At 37.9% G+C, this 17,001-nt stretch overlaps 2 protein-coding genes and 1 long non-coding RNA gene across 6 annotated transcripts in view; 2 read left to right on the top strand and 1 right to left on the bottom strand.

Annotated features, from left to right (window-relative positions):
* Positions 1-629: 629 nt before the first annotated feature.
* Positions 630-15,804, bottom strand: LOC130600004 (uncharacterized). The gene is made up of 3 exons (XR_008972348.1): positions 15,708-15,804; positions 4,615-4,710; positions 630-1,141 (listed from the first exon to the last, which is right to left on the bottom strand). It is a non-coding gene; the product is annotated as an uncharacterized LOC130600004 (long non-coding RNA).
* PTH (parathyroid hormone) lies at positions 9,386-12,552 on the top strand. The gene is made up of 2 exons (XM_057410905.1): positions 9,386-9,712; positions 10,488-12,552. The coding sequence occupies exons 1-2, from the start codon at positions 9,420-9,422 to the stop codon at positions 10,759-10,761; spliced, it is 567 nt and encodes a 188-aa protein (XP_057266888.1). The 5' UTR covers positions 9,386-9,419; the 3' UTR covers positions 10,762-12,552.
* A 246-nt stretch (positions 15,805-16,050) lies between the features above and the next one.
* The window catches only part of BTBD10 (BTB domain containing 10), a 32,796-nt gene continuing 31,845 nt past the window's right edge, over positions 16,051-17,001 (top strand). Inside the window, exon 1 of one of the 4 annotated variants that reach the window (XM_057410899.1) lies at positions 16,051-16,184. The gene's annotated coding sequence lies outside the window, so the exon portion shown is untranslated. The remainder of the gene's footprint in view (positions 16,185-17,001) is intronic. The other 3 variants (XM_057410902.1, XM_057410901.1, XM_057410900.1) reach the window with 3 other exon arrangements.

The raw sequence follows: 17,001 nt of genomic DNA, 5'->3' as shown, positions 1-17,001 counted from the left end.
TAATGCAGTAATTGCCTTAATTATCCAATCTTTAATTTTACCAGGCTGCTAGGGATGATGGCTCAGAATATTCCTTTTCATGATCCTCTCTTTTGTGAGATGCATTGTAGGATCACTGTAAAACTACAAAGCCATTGTTACTGCTACAGGATAACTGTTCATCAGAATTAGTGGAAAAATACAATCCATGCTCAAAGAGATCACAGTCCTGAGGTTATGCAGAATTGTGCAACTTACAGGAGGGGAAGGAACAATTTGTAGCAGTATACTGTAGGTTTGGGCTGCTTCTTATAGATTCTTTTTATGTATAAATGTTTGCCTATATAGGGTAATTGTTATCTTTTCTTAAATACTGGGAAACAGCCAGTTGTTTTGGTAATGGGCAGTAAAGCAAAATGCAAAAGAGACAAGAGAAGAAAAGTTATCTGGCCAATGGAGAAGATCCTGTTCCTAACATAGGGGTACCACAGAAAAAGTAGTTAGGAACAGGGTTCTAAGAGGAATAGTCATTTTAGTAAGGATTATGAAGCATGGAAAATTAAGTGACTTGATTAGGCAGAATTGGTTAATTCTTACCTTAACTAGTCTATCCTATGAGATAGGGAGATCACAATGTAAAACAAAGGGTAGCAGAAAATAAGGGCAGAAATACCAGGTTAGGTCCTTCACTACTCAGTTATACAGTGTAAGCGAAGCAAATCTTTATTTGTTTCTATCCTAGCCCAAACTGTAGAGATTAAAATGGCAATATACAATGCACCGAAGTGGGGATATAGGCCTTTTACAAAAAGCCTAGGAAATTAAGATGAAGAGTCTGAATTCCAAATGGAAGAAGAGACACAGCCTTAGCAATAGATTTCAGCAGTTGCTAAGCAGTGAACTAAGTAGCTTAACTAGAAAAAAATTAAATCAAGATAGTCTGTTTAGCTTTGTGAGAGAGAAGAAATACACATCAGCACAGAAGATCTAGAGGAGACGTACTGACTAGTAGAATCTATCTAATGCACTGAACTACCACTACAGTTAATAATAATAATGCTCTCACTTATTGAAGATCATAGTAGAAGAGGCCAGGGTGATGATGTGTAGAGCCAAACTCCAATTCTTAATTCTTTTGAGTCTCACTGGCTCAACACAGAGCCTGAAACAAAGAGACCAAAGCAAGTAACTGTTAAGCACTGAGACCCATACATCTCAATGTAAAGTGCATTTTCTCATAGACCACAGTGTGAAATCCAACAAGAAAAAAGAAAAAAGTAAAAAGCAGAAGATGAAGTGATGGATGCTCCAAATGTGCTAGACTTTTTGGTGAACTAGATTCTCAGAATTATTACAAGAATTTCATGTTAGTGCTGATATTTCAGGAAGGTCTAAGAAGAAAAATGAGTTTTGAATACATAGAAGGATTTAAAATATACAGATAATGCAAATACAAAATGTCTTTTGAGTTCTGTAAGAGAAAACTGTTAATTCAAGAATTGGATTTTAACAACTATTAGTAATCCAGCTAATAATTTTGTGAAGAGGATTGATTAAATAAGGAAGGGAAAATACAGAAAAAGTATTAACCTTTTAGAAAATACTATAAATATGTGTACAAACACATTAAGATAATATCTTGAAGAAGCTTCAGGCCAAAATATTTAACTCCAGAATTAATCTTCAGTAAGTCTTCTACATAGAAGTTTTTATTTAAAGGATTTTATTTCTGGGACAGTCTTTAATATATAACTTAGAATATTTTATTTGCTGTAATAAATATCTGAAATAATGAAAAGCTTTGTATAAAACACAACACTTTTTTTATCTTAATAACACCATTATTAAAGGGTCTGCATCTTCTTGTGTGCTTGCATAGCACCTAGCACAATATTTTCTTTCAAATGCCAAACAAAACATTGATTTTTGCAAGTTCTCTATATTTCCAAGTTTTTCAGCTGACTATGGACTATAATATTTTTCAGGACATTCACTGGATCGAAGGAAAGGCATGAAGTATCATCATTCATTTATAAAGTGTACACTTCATTCCCATGAGATTTTGTCAAGGACCAGAATGCTTACTTGTATGCTATCTGCTCATCTGCAGTGACTGCAAAAAGTATGGGAATATGAGCTTGAAATGTCTTTTCAGTAAAAAGGATAGAAAAATACGTGGCTACCTGCATAAAACATGCAGACCTTCATTGTTCCATCCTGTATCATCCCGAGTCATCGTTTTTTAAATTTTATTTTATGCAGAGCTAGCACATTCATTTTTATCATGGTTTTAGGTCAAACCTGACACTTGCAAATATCTGCTGCTCCCTACCTCCCACTTTTAGGATCAAGTTGACAGCAGTATTTAATTACTCAAACCATTATTAGTAGATGTCTTAATAGATTTTAAAATGATGATTTGATAGGATGTGCATGTATTTGGCTGTGTGTGCAATGCAGAAGAGAGGTTTCCTGAATCCTGAAGTCTTGAGTGAGGTCCTTCAGACTGGGGAAGATAGGCAGTGAATTTTAGACTCAGCCCTGTTTCAGTGTTGCATTTCTCTCTGGGATTACTCGTGCTCTCAAAGCTGGTTTCCTTGTATGGCTTGTCAAGGATGCTATGTTGGTTTCAAGGGTGACAGAAAAGAACATGAGCCCTCATTAGAGCTCCAACTACACTGTATGTCACTAAAAGGGAACTCAAGCCTGCACAAAATATTTGGAGCTAGTATAGGCCAATGAAAACCCTGGCCTATGTAAGACTATATATATATGTGTATGCATATGCCTAATTCCATTTGGTATTGATCCCCAAAATCTGATAATCCAACAGTAGTTTTGAGTACTGCACTAGTTTCCTATGTACTGAAAAAGGTCATATAGTACTATACTGTTCATTATAGCAATGAATTCAGCAAAGCAGTAACAGCATGGCATTTCAGTGTCATGAAGGCTAATATTCCACTAATTACTTGCTGTAAAATAATTTAAAACTTTTAAACCCCAAGTAAAACCTATACTTTCACACACAATTCTACAAATACTGTCATATTTAGTTTACAATTCACTAACAGCACTTTAAAAATGTGCCGATATGTATGTGCTAATCACAGCTTTAATTATTGTTCATGATGCACAATAACATTTTTGCTACTGACCATTGAAATATGTCTCTGTACAGGCTAAGAGGTATCTCATCTTCATGACTTTCCTTAACAGACATTTTAGCATTCCTCCAGGCTACTCTGGGCTGTTTCATCAAGCTTCAGATTCTTGTCATGACAGAGAGATGAGGTAAGCAGGGCTCTCCGTTTAGGCTTCAAAACAGCCATGTAATGTTATGTGAAATTCTATGCAGCCATGGTATAGGGTGGCATGCAGGGAGCAAACACACATACATTCATGATCGTATCATCAAAGCCTGGCATGTCCATGATAGATCAAAGGAGAAATTCTGTAATAAACTGGATAGCTCTGTGAGATAACATGGCTAGGTTACATTGAGAGCTAACAGGGGTGTCCACTCAGATATTGTATGTGCTTCATTTAATCAGTGAAAACTCTAGAAATAATCTGGATCACAGTTACCATTACAGTGTCCAGTTTATCTCCCTAGGTAAGCAAGTGTACCTAAAGTCAGGTGACTGGGACTAGAAATCTACCAGCCCCTGTTTTCTGTTTTCTCTCTGATCTTTTTCTCGGTGATGTCTTTGCCTAAATGTCCATAACTTAGAAATATCATCAATATATACTTCCTTCAGAAAGAAATCAGGCAAATTCAGGAACATTGTGATACTCAGATGAAAGATTTTCTGTAGCTAGAAAAAAACACACTGGCAAGCAATTATTTGCAAATTCGTGTTTGCCAATAGCTGCTAAAAACACATTGTATGAAGCAGATTGGACACAAACAAAGACTGTGATAGCTCATCTTCTGATTTTCATATAAGTCTCTGTGTTGGTTTTTATCTAATTGGAAACTAGCATGTGGTCAAAGCTTCATCTAGCTGCAAGAACCCAAAAACCACCCAAAAACCACCAATATTGTTTACATAAATTACCAAACATGCTGCTGTGGTATTTGAAAAGCCACAAATCTTGTCAATCAAATGAAGTTCTAAAGAGTTTACTGACTGTCACTTTGGTTCTTCATTGTGTCAAGGCAGAAACATTCCATGGACACATTTAGAAAGGTTGCCTCACCAATCATCCTGTGTGTCACCCATTACTTTGTTCCCTTGCTCAATGATCTACTAATACTCGCTTAGCCACACTTGCAGTTAGAAAGCTTTTTATCTGGAATTATGCACTGGAACAAGCAAAGTGGAAAAAGCTTTTGTAAACAGTACAGAAGTAATTTCACTGCAGTATTTAAGCCTTAAATCTAGAGCATGAAGGATTCTGTAGGAATATTAATACACCAGATTACGTAATTGATTTGTGAAAATATGCTTTAGTGCCTTAAGAATATAATTGTAGAAAGCTGTGTCTTCTATCCATATTCCAGTAGTACACCTTAGTATGTGTTCAATTTCAAGATGCAGTATAATACTTTTTCCTGACAAAATGAATAGAATATATGAAGTACATTATAAAGAATTCAGAATTTTTAGAATTTGGCCATTGTTCACCTACCTGGCTGTAAAGTCTGTCTAATTACTTTCCTCTTGTTTTCAACCCTGGAGTCTGATTACATTCAATGGAACAAATTCAACGTAAGTGGCACACCACCTGCAAACAAAGCAACACAGATTTTTTTCATGCACAGTTGATTCAAGTATCTGTACAATCTATAAGGGAAGGTCAGAGAAGGGTAGTTTTCTGACTGATCAAGAAAAAGCCTTGTCAGAGGAAAAGGCTATGGTCAGCTCTTCCTTCCCACACTGTGATTCCAGCATCTCCAGTTCTTCAGCTGTCTCCCTCACCTTCAGAAGTGCCATGCCCTTGTTTCATGTCTATAATGTCTCGTGGCACAGAGAAGCCATCACTGTAATGAACTCTGTAGTATTAAACACCTATAAAATATTTACCACATTCCATATTATTTAAATTTTATTACACCTCATTGTGTTAAACTGAAACAACAGTGTTAAACCAGAGTTAAATCAAACAAGAAATTGAAAATTAAGGGCACCATTTTGACTACAGATTATTTCCATTTCCAAGGGTGAAATGGAAATCTTATTCTTGTTAATCACCATCCCTGGAAGTGTTCAAAAAACATGTAGATGAGGCCCTTAGTGACATGGTTTAGTTGCCCTGGCACTGCTGAGGTAGAGGTTGGACTTGATGATCTTGTAGGTCTTTTCCAACCTAGTTGATTCTATGATTCTATATTGCTATATTGTCTCATTTCCAGTATAACATTCTATGGTTTTAGATGATGATAAAGAGAACATTCAGTTCAAGCTTAGGTCTAACCTGAGACAGTTTGCTGAAGAAATAATCACAAATTTGAACTACAATCTACTAAGCATTATTGTATTTCAGCCTAAGTCTCATTAAAAGTTACCTGCTCTCACTTCTTCCTCTTCCAAAGGAAAAGAAGTTTCAGTATCGATAATGCAACATATACACCAATAGTTTGCAATCAGTTTTTGAATCAGTTGCCTTTCTCTCATAGATACCCAAAACATTTAATGTTTTATAGTTTGTTGACTGCTCTGTTCAGTTGTACCCAGTTTTGTGCATTGGCTCATTCACAGCCTGCTATTTTCAGAATATGAAAACTCAGGATCCACAGTGTTTTCCCTCCTTTTATTCTAAGAGAAGTAAAAAATCATTTAATTTAGGTCATTCCTCATTTGTAGGCACTAGAAATTCCTGAGAAAAACTTGGGGGGGGGTCGCCATTTTTGCCATTTTCTTTATATACACAGTCTTAGACCTAAAAGGATCATGAAATGCCTTTTCATTGAGGAGATAATTTAATTTTTTTTTTTTTCTGTCATGAAAGTTTATATATCTCTTTTTCACCACAGTCTCCGTAAATGCAGGGAGTCTTAAGACTCCTAATGAACAGCATTTCAGCACGTGTTAGCCCTGGCTTCCTGCCCAAAAGTGATCTGATTTTTTTTAAGGGATGCTTAAAAGAGAAAAATTTGAATCTGAACATGAATCTTCATCTTTCTGAAACATCAGAAGAGCTCAAATCCATTTTCAACTCATCATTTCATGGTGGAAGCACTGTGTCCAAACAAAAATGTTCACAATTCCCAGTATTATGTAAAAAAAGCTGCACTCATTTGGTCCATTATCTGTCATTCCCACATTTGATATGCCAAGTTTAGCAAATACAGATGACATGGGGTAAGTTATTAGCAGCAATATTATAAAATAACATAATTTCTGTATATCAGGGATAATAATCCAAACCAAGTAAGTTATTTTTTCTGCATATACAGAAAAAGCTATGCCCATTTTGAGGTGTAATTTAAAGTTTCTTTAATTACAACCGTGGGTTCTATTTATTTACAAATAGTGGGGTACATATTCCGTATTTTTGTTATTTTTGTATCTTCACTTATCTGAGACAAACAGTGCAATTCTAATTTGTCTTGTGCATTTTTCACATGGAAATACTTTTGAAGTATTAGGTTCAGATATCTTTGAGATTTCAGGTACAACATATTTAATACCTTTGAATAAAAAATCCTATTTCAGAGTTGTTTCAAAGACTAGGTATGCTGCAAAGAAGCCGGCTAAAACTACATCTTGTTTAAGGACACCTGCACTAATATACTGTAAATTGTCTGAAGTGACTTAAGTGTTTTCTGGTATTTTCTCTGTCTCAGTTTTATACAAAGCTCCAAGCTGGGGTCTCTTCCATATTTACATGTCTTTTGTAAGGAATACAACTCCAACTAGAATAATAGTGTCAGCAACTCAAGTCTGCAAACACTCATTTTGCAGTTCTTACTAATGGCTTATTGCTGATTTCTGCTATCAGTTGCTGCCAGTTTATATGAAAGCATGTTTTTTTTTTGTACACAGACACTAGATTTTTTTCATGTTTGTCCTTTAGTTAAGGCTTTGGTAGAGGTTCCATAGGAATGCCAGGCCTCTGTAAAAATACTGCCATGTTTAAAGGTTTTACAGATGTTTGTTATGGTAAAATCTAAAAAATGCAGCTTTTCATAATCAACTGTGTAGACATTTTTCAAATCCTTTCCTGGCTTGCCATGTTCATTGCACGTTTTTAGTCACTAAAGCCTTCAATTAGTATCCCTGATGGCCACACCAGATACAAAACATACTGTCCCCATAAACCTTTGTTTACTCTTTCTTTTTGTGTAGGTGTTAGGATATTGAGGACTGAGAATATAATGTTGGGAGACTCTCTACCTTGTTTTCTTGAACTTGTTTAAGTGGATTATTTCTGTACTTCTCAGTTTCTCAGTTTACTGCTTACTGAGGGAACTTCTTTAGAGTTTTATGGAGTTTCTGTTTCTTCCCTTCCTTTCCCCTTGGGAATACCATCTATATAAATCAATATTGTAAAATATCTTTTTTACGTCTTATTGAAATACAACAGATATATAGTGTAACCAAAAAAGCATTAATGGTAAAAGCAGTAATAGCTTCCAAATGGTGTGTTAAAATATGCAGATGTAAACTTTATTTCAATTTTTATTTTCCTGGAGAAATATGCTGGAACTCAGCAGAAGCACCTAATGTAGGAAAAATACCTTGCAGCCAAAAATAATCTTTCTTCAAACATACGGGAAAGTATTGCTGAATTACACATTTCCCTTCTTAGAATGTAGGCAAAGAGTTACGTATTTCTTTTCCAAAATTTATAAAGTACTAATTTACATCACAGCCTGTTTGAATGCTTCCATTTTAGGAGGCACATTTGAGAGATGGTGGGATATATTTAAGTATAGGTGTAACAGAAGAGTGTATTTTAATAACTTTTTTGTACCACCAGCATCTCATTAAAGACATGATCTACTATCATCCCAGGGCCTCTGCTCCTCTCCAGTATATTCTTTCACAAAGAAACCTAGTATCTGAGCTCAACAAGTATTAGAGATGTTAGCTTTTCAATATTTTGTTATAATCTTGCATTTGTACATCACTAACCTCACTGCCCAATGTAAATTTTACCTGCCTTCATTTAGCAACATAAAGTTTTCTTTGCAAATCATTTCAACAGCTTCAGAGATCGTTTTCTCTTCAGTACAAAACTATGAGGAATAGGGAATCTGAATTTAAAAGTCAAACTTCTTCACAGGTACCCAGGATACTTTCTTTTTGCTGAGATCTTTCTTTTCCCTGTAAATGCCAAATTAACAAAAGCATCTGAGGGTGGGTACATGAGGGTCAGGAGGGTGTGTGTTGAGAGTGACATCAACTGAGACAATAAAAGGGCTTCTAAGTTACTTAGAAGCTCTATTTTAGAGTTACATTTAAGGGGTTCACTGAACCAATTCAGTAGTCTTTAAATATACTTGACATCAAGAGACAGTCATCTGCTGACATACCCAAACCAGAAATCTGTGTAAGATACTATCTGGTAAGTATACTCTATTTTATTTCCAAGTTCTCTAGAAGACTTACTTAGAAAATGTTATCATTGATTCTTTGTTAATTTTTACATTACCTTCTGTTCAGCCTATCTTAAAAATAAAGTAGTACAATCAAATTGTTTTATTATCTGAACCAAGTTTGTGAAATAAAAAAAAAATTGTGGCAATGAGTTAGAAACATCTTGAAGAAAATCCAGATCCTGACTGCTGGGACCACATTCAGGCTGTCATGTAAGATACCGTTCAATAAATGCTTTCCTGACCCAGAGTAAAGCTGCAGAAAATACTGCAAAAATGTATCAAATTTCTTAAGCTATAACAAAAAAAAAATGCTTATTCTGTCTGCCCATACTGAAAATCCAGACTAGAAACTGATATTTGGACTGTCATTTCTGCCTGTTGTAGCATCAGCATTAATAAATATTTCTCAAATATATCCCAAGTGGCAGTTTTGCTGCTGATGTACAAAGCAGAGTGGAATTCATACTGGCAGTGCAGGATTATCATTTAAAAATCTGAGGTGCTCAATTCTGATTTCTCTTATGGAATTAAACGGGGAATGACATAACTCAGTAGAGTTATGCCTTCATGCTAAATTGTCAAGAAAATTGTCAGCCTCTTCATTCTAAAGAATATGCAATGGAAATAGATAAAAGACAAAACTTCTAACTTGCATAGCTAATATACAAGTATTTCAACATACTTGGAGTATATGAAGTATGAATTTAATAATAATAACAACAGCAGCAACAATAATAATGGAAGGGCATGTTGCTTTTCACCAAATTATTCAGTGGATGGGTACCTAGATGGTGATGATGATGATGATGATGATGATGATGATGATGATGATGATGATGATGATGAGGCAGGGCAACTAAACCAAAGACCAAAGTTCTTAGACTTGCCTATGAAGTTGCTTTCAAAATTAGTATTAGAAACGGAGTCTTTGTTTGCATGCCTTTCTTTAACTCTGTTCACAAAAAAGTCTATTTTTCAAAATCCCTCCTTTGATGCCTGCCTTCAGTTTTTTTCTAAACTAAATTTATTTGGAACAAACAGAAATTGCTTGAAATACAGATTCATACATGTATTCATTTCTGTCTTTGTAGAGAAAATGACCTCTATAAAAAATCTGGCCAGGATTGCAATCATTTTATATGCCATATGCTTTTTTACAAACTCTGATGGAAGACCAATGATGTAAGTACATTATTTTACACTTCCAAAGTTTGGAGGATGACTTAAGGTGTCTTGAGAACCTCATTACTTTGTCTGCATGTAAGTTTATATGTATGTGAGTCTTTCTGTCTCTGCTTTTGAGCCTGTTGGCCAAGCTGGCCAAATTCTGTCATCTTAGATACAGCTGTAGAGCTCTCAGATACTCTGAGCTCTTAAACAGTTTGTGAAAACAGGCAGCTGAGTAGAGGGAGAAAAATCATGTAAGTGATCTCCTAGGAATATCACTGGGTAAGGTTCATCTCATAAGGCACTTACGGGGTCTGCACAGGATAGCATTTTTTTACTGTGTGAGAATCTAGCTGGAACTCACACTTAGACATTAACATCAGTCAGCACTGAGGTACAAATCCACAGGAAGTCATGCTTCCTTAGCTCTAGTGTTCACAGAAAACTATCCCTGAATAAACACTGCAGTTTTATTAATCAGTGTCTTACTATTGTATGTGTCCTAACATATCTACAATAGCTAAAATAAATCATGGTCAAACAATTTCATCACAAAAGTGCACTATTTCCCATTTTTTATGTCTTCTCACTAATATATCCATTACCAATAATAAGCCTCCAGCGACACTCCTCTTCTCCAGATGCGATTCTACCTCTTACGAATAGAAAAGGTAAGTCTTATGGCTCTGTATTGTGGTATCGCAAAAAAGGTTCTCAAATAGCAGGTTTTGAGATCTAGAATTCAAGAGGGGCCACTATGAGTCTCTTTCTTTGCTTTCCTTTCATGCAGGAAAAGATCAGTGAGTGAGATGCAACTAATGCATAATCTTGGAGAGCATAGACACACCATAGAGAGACAGGACTGGCTTCAGATGAAACTGCAGGATGTGCACAGTGCCCTTGAAGATGCTAGGACCCAGGGACCTCGAAACAAGGATGAGATTGTGCTGGGTGAGATAAGAAGTCGAAGGCTGCTTCCTGAGCATTTGCGGGCAGCAATGCAGAAGAAATCCATCGATGTGGACAAAACTTACATGGATGTACTCTTTAAAACAAAGCCATAATGGAAAAAGTCAGAGCGTTATATCTGTCCAAGTAAGCACATGTCTCTATACGATTGATCAAGTAGGGCATTTTATTATTATTTATTCAGACTGCAATAAGGATTAAAGGCACCATTCAAGGTTGTAGCCCTGTTGACCTAGACATTTCACAACCAAATAGTAAAATGTGTTTGCAATTTCTGGGTATCTTTTATATGGCTAATGTATCTTAGAAATTTCTGGTATAAAAAAGAAAAAGAAATCCAAAACAGCAGGAAAGTTGCAGACATTTAAGACCAGTTCTACTGCTTTTAGATGGACGGTATTTGTATGTAATCACTAGGCCTACTCCTACTGTTAACTAACGCTGAATAAATGCAGTAGAACCTGTCTACAGAATAGGGCGCTATTTTGCCAAAGGTTAAATTTTGCTTAACTTTGCACTAATGAAAATATGTAAACTTAAATCCACAATTATTTTTCGAAGACGGCCTAAAATCAGATTAACTTTAATTACATAGCAAAAGCTGAATGTTAAGCATTTAGGATTAAAGAATGCAAACATAAAGTAGGAAGGTGAAGTTTGAGATGAAATTACAGTGGGATAAAATTAAACCAAAATCTGTATGAAATAGGAGGATGGAATTTTGCAAAATACTGAAATGAAGGGAAGGTTTCATTGCCTCCCCCTCTTCCAAAAGATGATAACCTATAATTAATAGCAGAAACACTGGGAGCAGAGAAATTAGCATGTGGTTAAGCATGGCCCCTAACTATAAAACTGGCAAATTATTGTATATCAGACAATTACAATTGAAACAAAAGTCTTGCAATATGTATTTTTTGTCCCTCATTTTCACTGTAAACTATATCTGAATTTCTGTATGTTGTACTAGGCCTCCTGTGTAAATATTTTTTTTTGGTGAGACCAGTGGCTCTCATAAATAAAATGCATTTTTATATGCTAATTTTTTAGAATTAGGAATTCAGTTTGCAAAGTCCCCAAAAATGAGAACCAGGAATCAGCTTGGGAGAAGAACCATTAGCTGGTAGGACTATAACAGAATCAGACATAAACAGCATAAATAGGGGTGGAAAAAATTCAATTATGATAATAATTTTTAAAAGTAGCAAATAAAAAAATATTTCAAATGGTATATGCACATCTTCTTAGGACCTTCAATCATTTCTGACTAACAATGTTTTCTCAGTAGGGATAATGGTGGTTACCTCCAAATTTGCCATTGCCAGAGCTCAAATCTAGACGAATTGCTGCTCTAAGCCAAACAGTTTGCATGGATGTTCCGGTACCATTTTGTATTTCTTTGTTTGATGTCTAGCACACCTTGGGAAACCTAGTAAAAAATCATAAATTATTACAAATATAAATGCAATTTTCTGGAAGCTAGAAAGGTACTTGTAACTAGCAAAGTGTAGTTCATAATCTTGGCTATACTTTTAGTAGTGTAGAGGCTCTGATGCTGCAAGCAGATGGTACATCTGTGCACATCAGTGCCCTCTCACACACAGGCAAAGGTTCCATGCTACTTGCCTCTTTGTAGAATCAAGGCCTTGAAGTGCACTTTCTATTTATTCTTTCATCAGACATCTGTGCTAACTTAAATGAAATTGCATTTTTGTACTTATGTCTCACTTATGTATTACCAAATAAAGTGGACCAAAAGCTCTTGGACATTATTTTAAAGCATAATAACTGACTGATGTGTAACTATTCTGATATAATTTAGCATTTGGAGCAAGGTTATTAAGCCATCTTACTTTATTAGAGCAATATAAATACAAAAATAATGATAAAAGCAATTTTTACTTTTCCTTTGGTCTTTCCTGCACACAAAAATAACAAAGATTATAGAGAAGGGGTTTACCTAGCACAAGTGTATTTCTGTTCCTTACAATACTGACACATGTGCAGAAACTGTACAACCTTCAAGCACCAAATTAATAAACCCTTACATTTTTACATTTTTATCTAAAAAAAAATTCTATTATCTAAACAACCTGTTCTTCCTAATCTTCAGCTATCCAGTAGATGAAAGATGCATACACAAATATTTAAACTTTCTGTACAATTCAAAAAAAATACTTGTTGCTTATGAAGGGCTTCAGGGTCAGAGACAGGATACACCACTCACTATAGCTTAGCTGGAAATATGGCCAAAGACAAACTGTGCTCAGCACTGCCTTATTTATGGATAAAACCATATTTGCTTTGTCCATATACAGTATGATTCTTCAGAAGGACTAAAGACAGCACAGTGGCAGATGAATTAGTGCTAGGTAATGCCCATTAGAAAGAAAAATATAATTTGAATGTAATTACTTACAAGTTGTAATAATCTAAAAAAACAGATTCGTTACAGTTTTTCAGCTTAAACCTCTGATCAGTGTAGCAGCAGTCAAAACAGCAAAATTATCAGAGTGGGGCAGAGGATGTTAGCAAAAATATTTTAATATTATGAACTATTGCAAAGACTTATCTTCCCCTGGAGTAACACATGAAATTTTGGTCATCTCTCTTCCACAGATTAAGGGGACTCTAAAGAGGATGGTAAGAAATAATAGGGCCACTGAAACACATACGTTTCAACATATGTTCACATATGTAACAGCAGCAGTCAGAAAAGCAATAAATAAAAAGGCATGATAAAGATCTGATGAATAAACAGAACAGACTAAATAAATAGATAAATGTCTTTGCCTACCTATCTTTGTAAAAGAACAAGGAAAGAGAGGGCAAGAATTGAGCCTGCACATGGCTGAATAAATAGCTTCTAGCTAGGGTGAGCCAAAATCTCACCTCCAGCCAACGTCACTGGAGTGGTATGACTTTGGGGTATGCTCAAGTTCTTTTCCCACACTTGCATTGGTAGGAGCCTTAAGTCTATGTCAGGTTGTGTACTTGCATGTAAATAATGCAAATACTAAGTGAGTCTGCACTTCACAGCAGACATGCATGTGACTGGCAAAGAAGACTTGTTATGTCCCCTGTTAGAGTGAGATGAGGTTAGAAAAGTATTAGGTCCATACCCCTTCACATCCCCAGGGTCAGTCAGCCTTCCAAAGATGAAGCATCTCTAAAAGGCCTCTTTCCTCCCTTTAGAATGTGGTTTCTATGCACAGATTTTCTTTCAAGGCAGAAAACCTTACTTTAAGACCTGGCAAGGGCTTTTCGCTAAGACCTGTGTCCTTGAAGACCTACCCTGTGCAGATGAATATGTACTGTACACACTCACATTTTATAAAATTCTCAGTGAAAAGAAATATAATCGTGTCTCTCAGTCATGACTCATTGAAACAGGAAGCACCAACATCAATACCCATTCTAAGGGGAAATAAAATAGTAGCATGTGAAAAAAACACCAACCCCATTAAAAGTTAGCAAAGCCAAAGTCAGAAGAACTGTAATAAAAGCTAGATAAACTGTATGATCTGTAAGTAAAACCTACTGCTGCTGATTTAACTGCAAGTGGTTTGGCTTTCTTAGCTGCTTCTAACTTTGTCTGTGTATATACTGCTGTTTAATATTGCTCAGATCCCTGTTAAGTGGCATGTAACTCCCTGCCTAGTTAGTGCATGCTAACAGCTTTTGTTCGGGCTGCATGGCTGTCATTGTTCTACTGGTGGACTTCTGGAACTGTATGGTTTATGTCTGTGACTATAGTTAAAGGATGGAAAAGAGAATTAATTTATCAGATTCCTGTTTCGCTCTATATTGCAAAGCTTCTGTCTTTTGTGGTGCATTTTGGTATAGTGAAGACTCAAATCCCTGCTTTCTTGCCCCCTTCTTTCCCTCCTCTCCCCAATGTGCTTAAGGTGCATAAATTGTCTATCTAATATTCCCTGCCTGAAGCAGTCAGATCTGCTAATGCCCCAGGGATGTCCAGAGGTATACACTCACTGAATCTTTAGATTAATAATTAGGTGTCTCTGAAAGACAGAAATGCTCTGTAAGATACATAGAAGCACAAGAAGCATTGGCTATACAGTTCTGGTTTCTGGAATCTGACAGCAAATTTGTTAACTTCCTCAACAAGAGGTTAAAGCCCTAGTCAAGGTGAATATACTCATCAGTAGGATACAGATCCTTGTTCCATCTTACCTGCATGTTTTCCCTGGGAGGTCTGGTCCAACAGTGGCTTAAAATAGCATTTTATGAGACTCTGAGAAGAGCCCATACATGGTGGCTGATCTTCACAGTGGGGCTCCCCCAAAATATCCAGTGTGCAACTAGACTGGCTTCCCACAGTGCACAAAAAATAACAGATAAAGATTCTAAAGTCTGGGCAAAGATTTGCTCCTTTTCCTCCTCACAAACTTTCCACTAATTCAAATTTGCTTCAATATACTTATCGTTTAGAGTTCTGGAGTCTTTTCACCTGATACGGAAGTCAATCCCAACCTGGTGCTAATAGAGAATATCTCAAAAAAGAGACAAAGGTTGTCTTTAGATCTGAATACAGCCTGGGCTTGCTATCAGTTAATTCTCCCCCACAAGGAGTGCAATGGGCCTATTGTCATCTCAACAACTGTGACACTTCAGTACACCAAAGCTGCCTACATTGTGGGACATGACAATTCTGCTAGGGCACTACAGAATGAAAGCCACATCCACTAATTATATTTCTAAACAGACTGCAGATTATATAGACTTTATATAACCTATAGGGCTGTATGAAGCTAAAACTTATAGTTGTAATTTAAATCAGGAATCAGTTTTAGGATGAAGACTGAGATGACGGGGATCTCAGCTTGTCTAGCTAAACTGTATTACATCTGTCTTTGGGTTTTTCTTCTGTGCCGGGCCGGGATAGATGGCGTACCATGGGACTATGTAAAACCGCAAACGGTTGTTCCTCACAGCTCCCGTGTGTAAACATTGACAGAGCTCCAGCGGAAAGGCAACTGCCAGGTTGCCATCCCCTCAGCGTAGCTTCACTGTGGCTCACCGGCCTCATCTTTCCCAGCACCTTTCCGCGGCAGTAGGCGGGAGCCACTCTTCCCGCCGACGGACGGCGCTCGCTCTTCAGCACAGCCTCTCAAACCGGCAGCCTCCACCCTCCGCCTGTTTGACCCCCCAGCACGCGGGGGAATCGCGACGTCCCACCCACCCGGCACGACAGCGGCCTTCAGGCAGCCCCGGCTCGGCTCGGCTCGGCTCGGCTCGGCTCGGCTCGGCTCGCCACTCCCCGGCCCCGCCATAGCGCCGGACGCCTCACGGCGCCGGCCCGCCCTTAGCAACGGCGTCGCGTAGCGCCACGCCCCGCCCCTGTTCCTCAAGTCTCGTGAGATCTCGGTGCAGCCGTCTCCTCCTCTGGTGCGCGCTGGGCTGCTCTCGCGAGAGCTGGAGACAGCGGCGGTTGCCGGGCCTGGGCGCAGCGGCTGGTGGCGGCGGGAGGCGGTGGCTTGGCAGCGGTGCTGTGCGGGTGAGTGGCGGGCGGTGACTGCGCGACTGAGAGCGAGACTTGGTGGGGCTGCGCGGCGGCTGTGTGCCGGGGCGCCGGGCTTCCGACGGGCCCATGCGGCCGGACTCTCAGCCGCGGCTCCTGGTCTGTGTCCCACTTACGGGAGGCAGCCCCTCCGTGCATCTGCCGGCCACTTGCCCTGTGACGGACCGGACCGGGCTTGGGTCACCCACCGGCGCCTCGGAGCACCTCAGCCGGCCTCCTGAGGTAGAGCACCGGCCCGAGGGCCTGACGGCGGGTTTCCCCGTCGCCTCAGACGGGTCGTGTTCTGAATCTTTTACGCTGTAAAAGCATCGTAGAGAGATTACCCGCTCCCGGCCGCTGCGCCTTGATGATTCTGTTACGTGTGGTGTCACGAGCGGGCCGAACACTGCTTAAATTACTAATTTAATCATTTATTGTGTATCGGTAAAACCTGCGGTTGCTATGTAGGCTGTACAGAAGCAGTATTATTGCTTAGACTGGCTGACAGCGATCAGTGTTCCTGAGCACTGATTTACCTCCTCATATGATTTCATTATGTGTTCAATATCTTTATGATACTTTTCGTTGTAACCGTATTTTATTTGCAGAAAGTAATTGTTTTTATGATAAACCAGTCATAGTACAATTATGTGTCACACTTGCTTGTCATTACCTTTTTCCTTTAATTTTGCTTCTGTTTCTAACTTCTGCATCCTTTTCATTTTTATCTCTGATCCCATGAAATGTATCACTTTAGAACTCCCTTCTTTCAGAATTTCGATTCAGCTCCATCACAGACCTTTTTACAGGTGTG

Source organism: Pezoporus wallicus, unplaced genomic scaffold, assembly GCF_028554395.1.
Source record: "Pezoporus wallicus isolate ANWC-B61680 ecotype Strahan unplaced genomic scaffold, APGP_CSIRO_Pwel_v1 contig_5958, whole genome shotgun sequence".
Taxonomy (NCBI): Eukaryota; Metazoa; Chordata; class Aves; order Psittaciformes; family Psittacidae; genus Pezoporus; species Pezoporus wallicus.
Note: the sequence above shows the minus strand (reverse complement) of the source record. Positions and strands in the feature narration are given on the sequence as shown.

Bases quoted from the DNA above. Each gene is read 5' to 3' on its own strand.
- PTH (XM_057410905.1), top strand. From the start codon at position 9,420: ATGAAGTTGCTTTCAAAATTAGTATTAGAAACGGAGTCTTTGTTTGCA. The intron at 9,713-10,487 runs GTAAGTACATTA...CCTTTCATGCAG, and splicing joins TCTGATGGAAGACCAATGAT to GAAAAGATCAGTGAGTGAGA.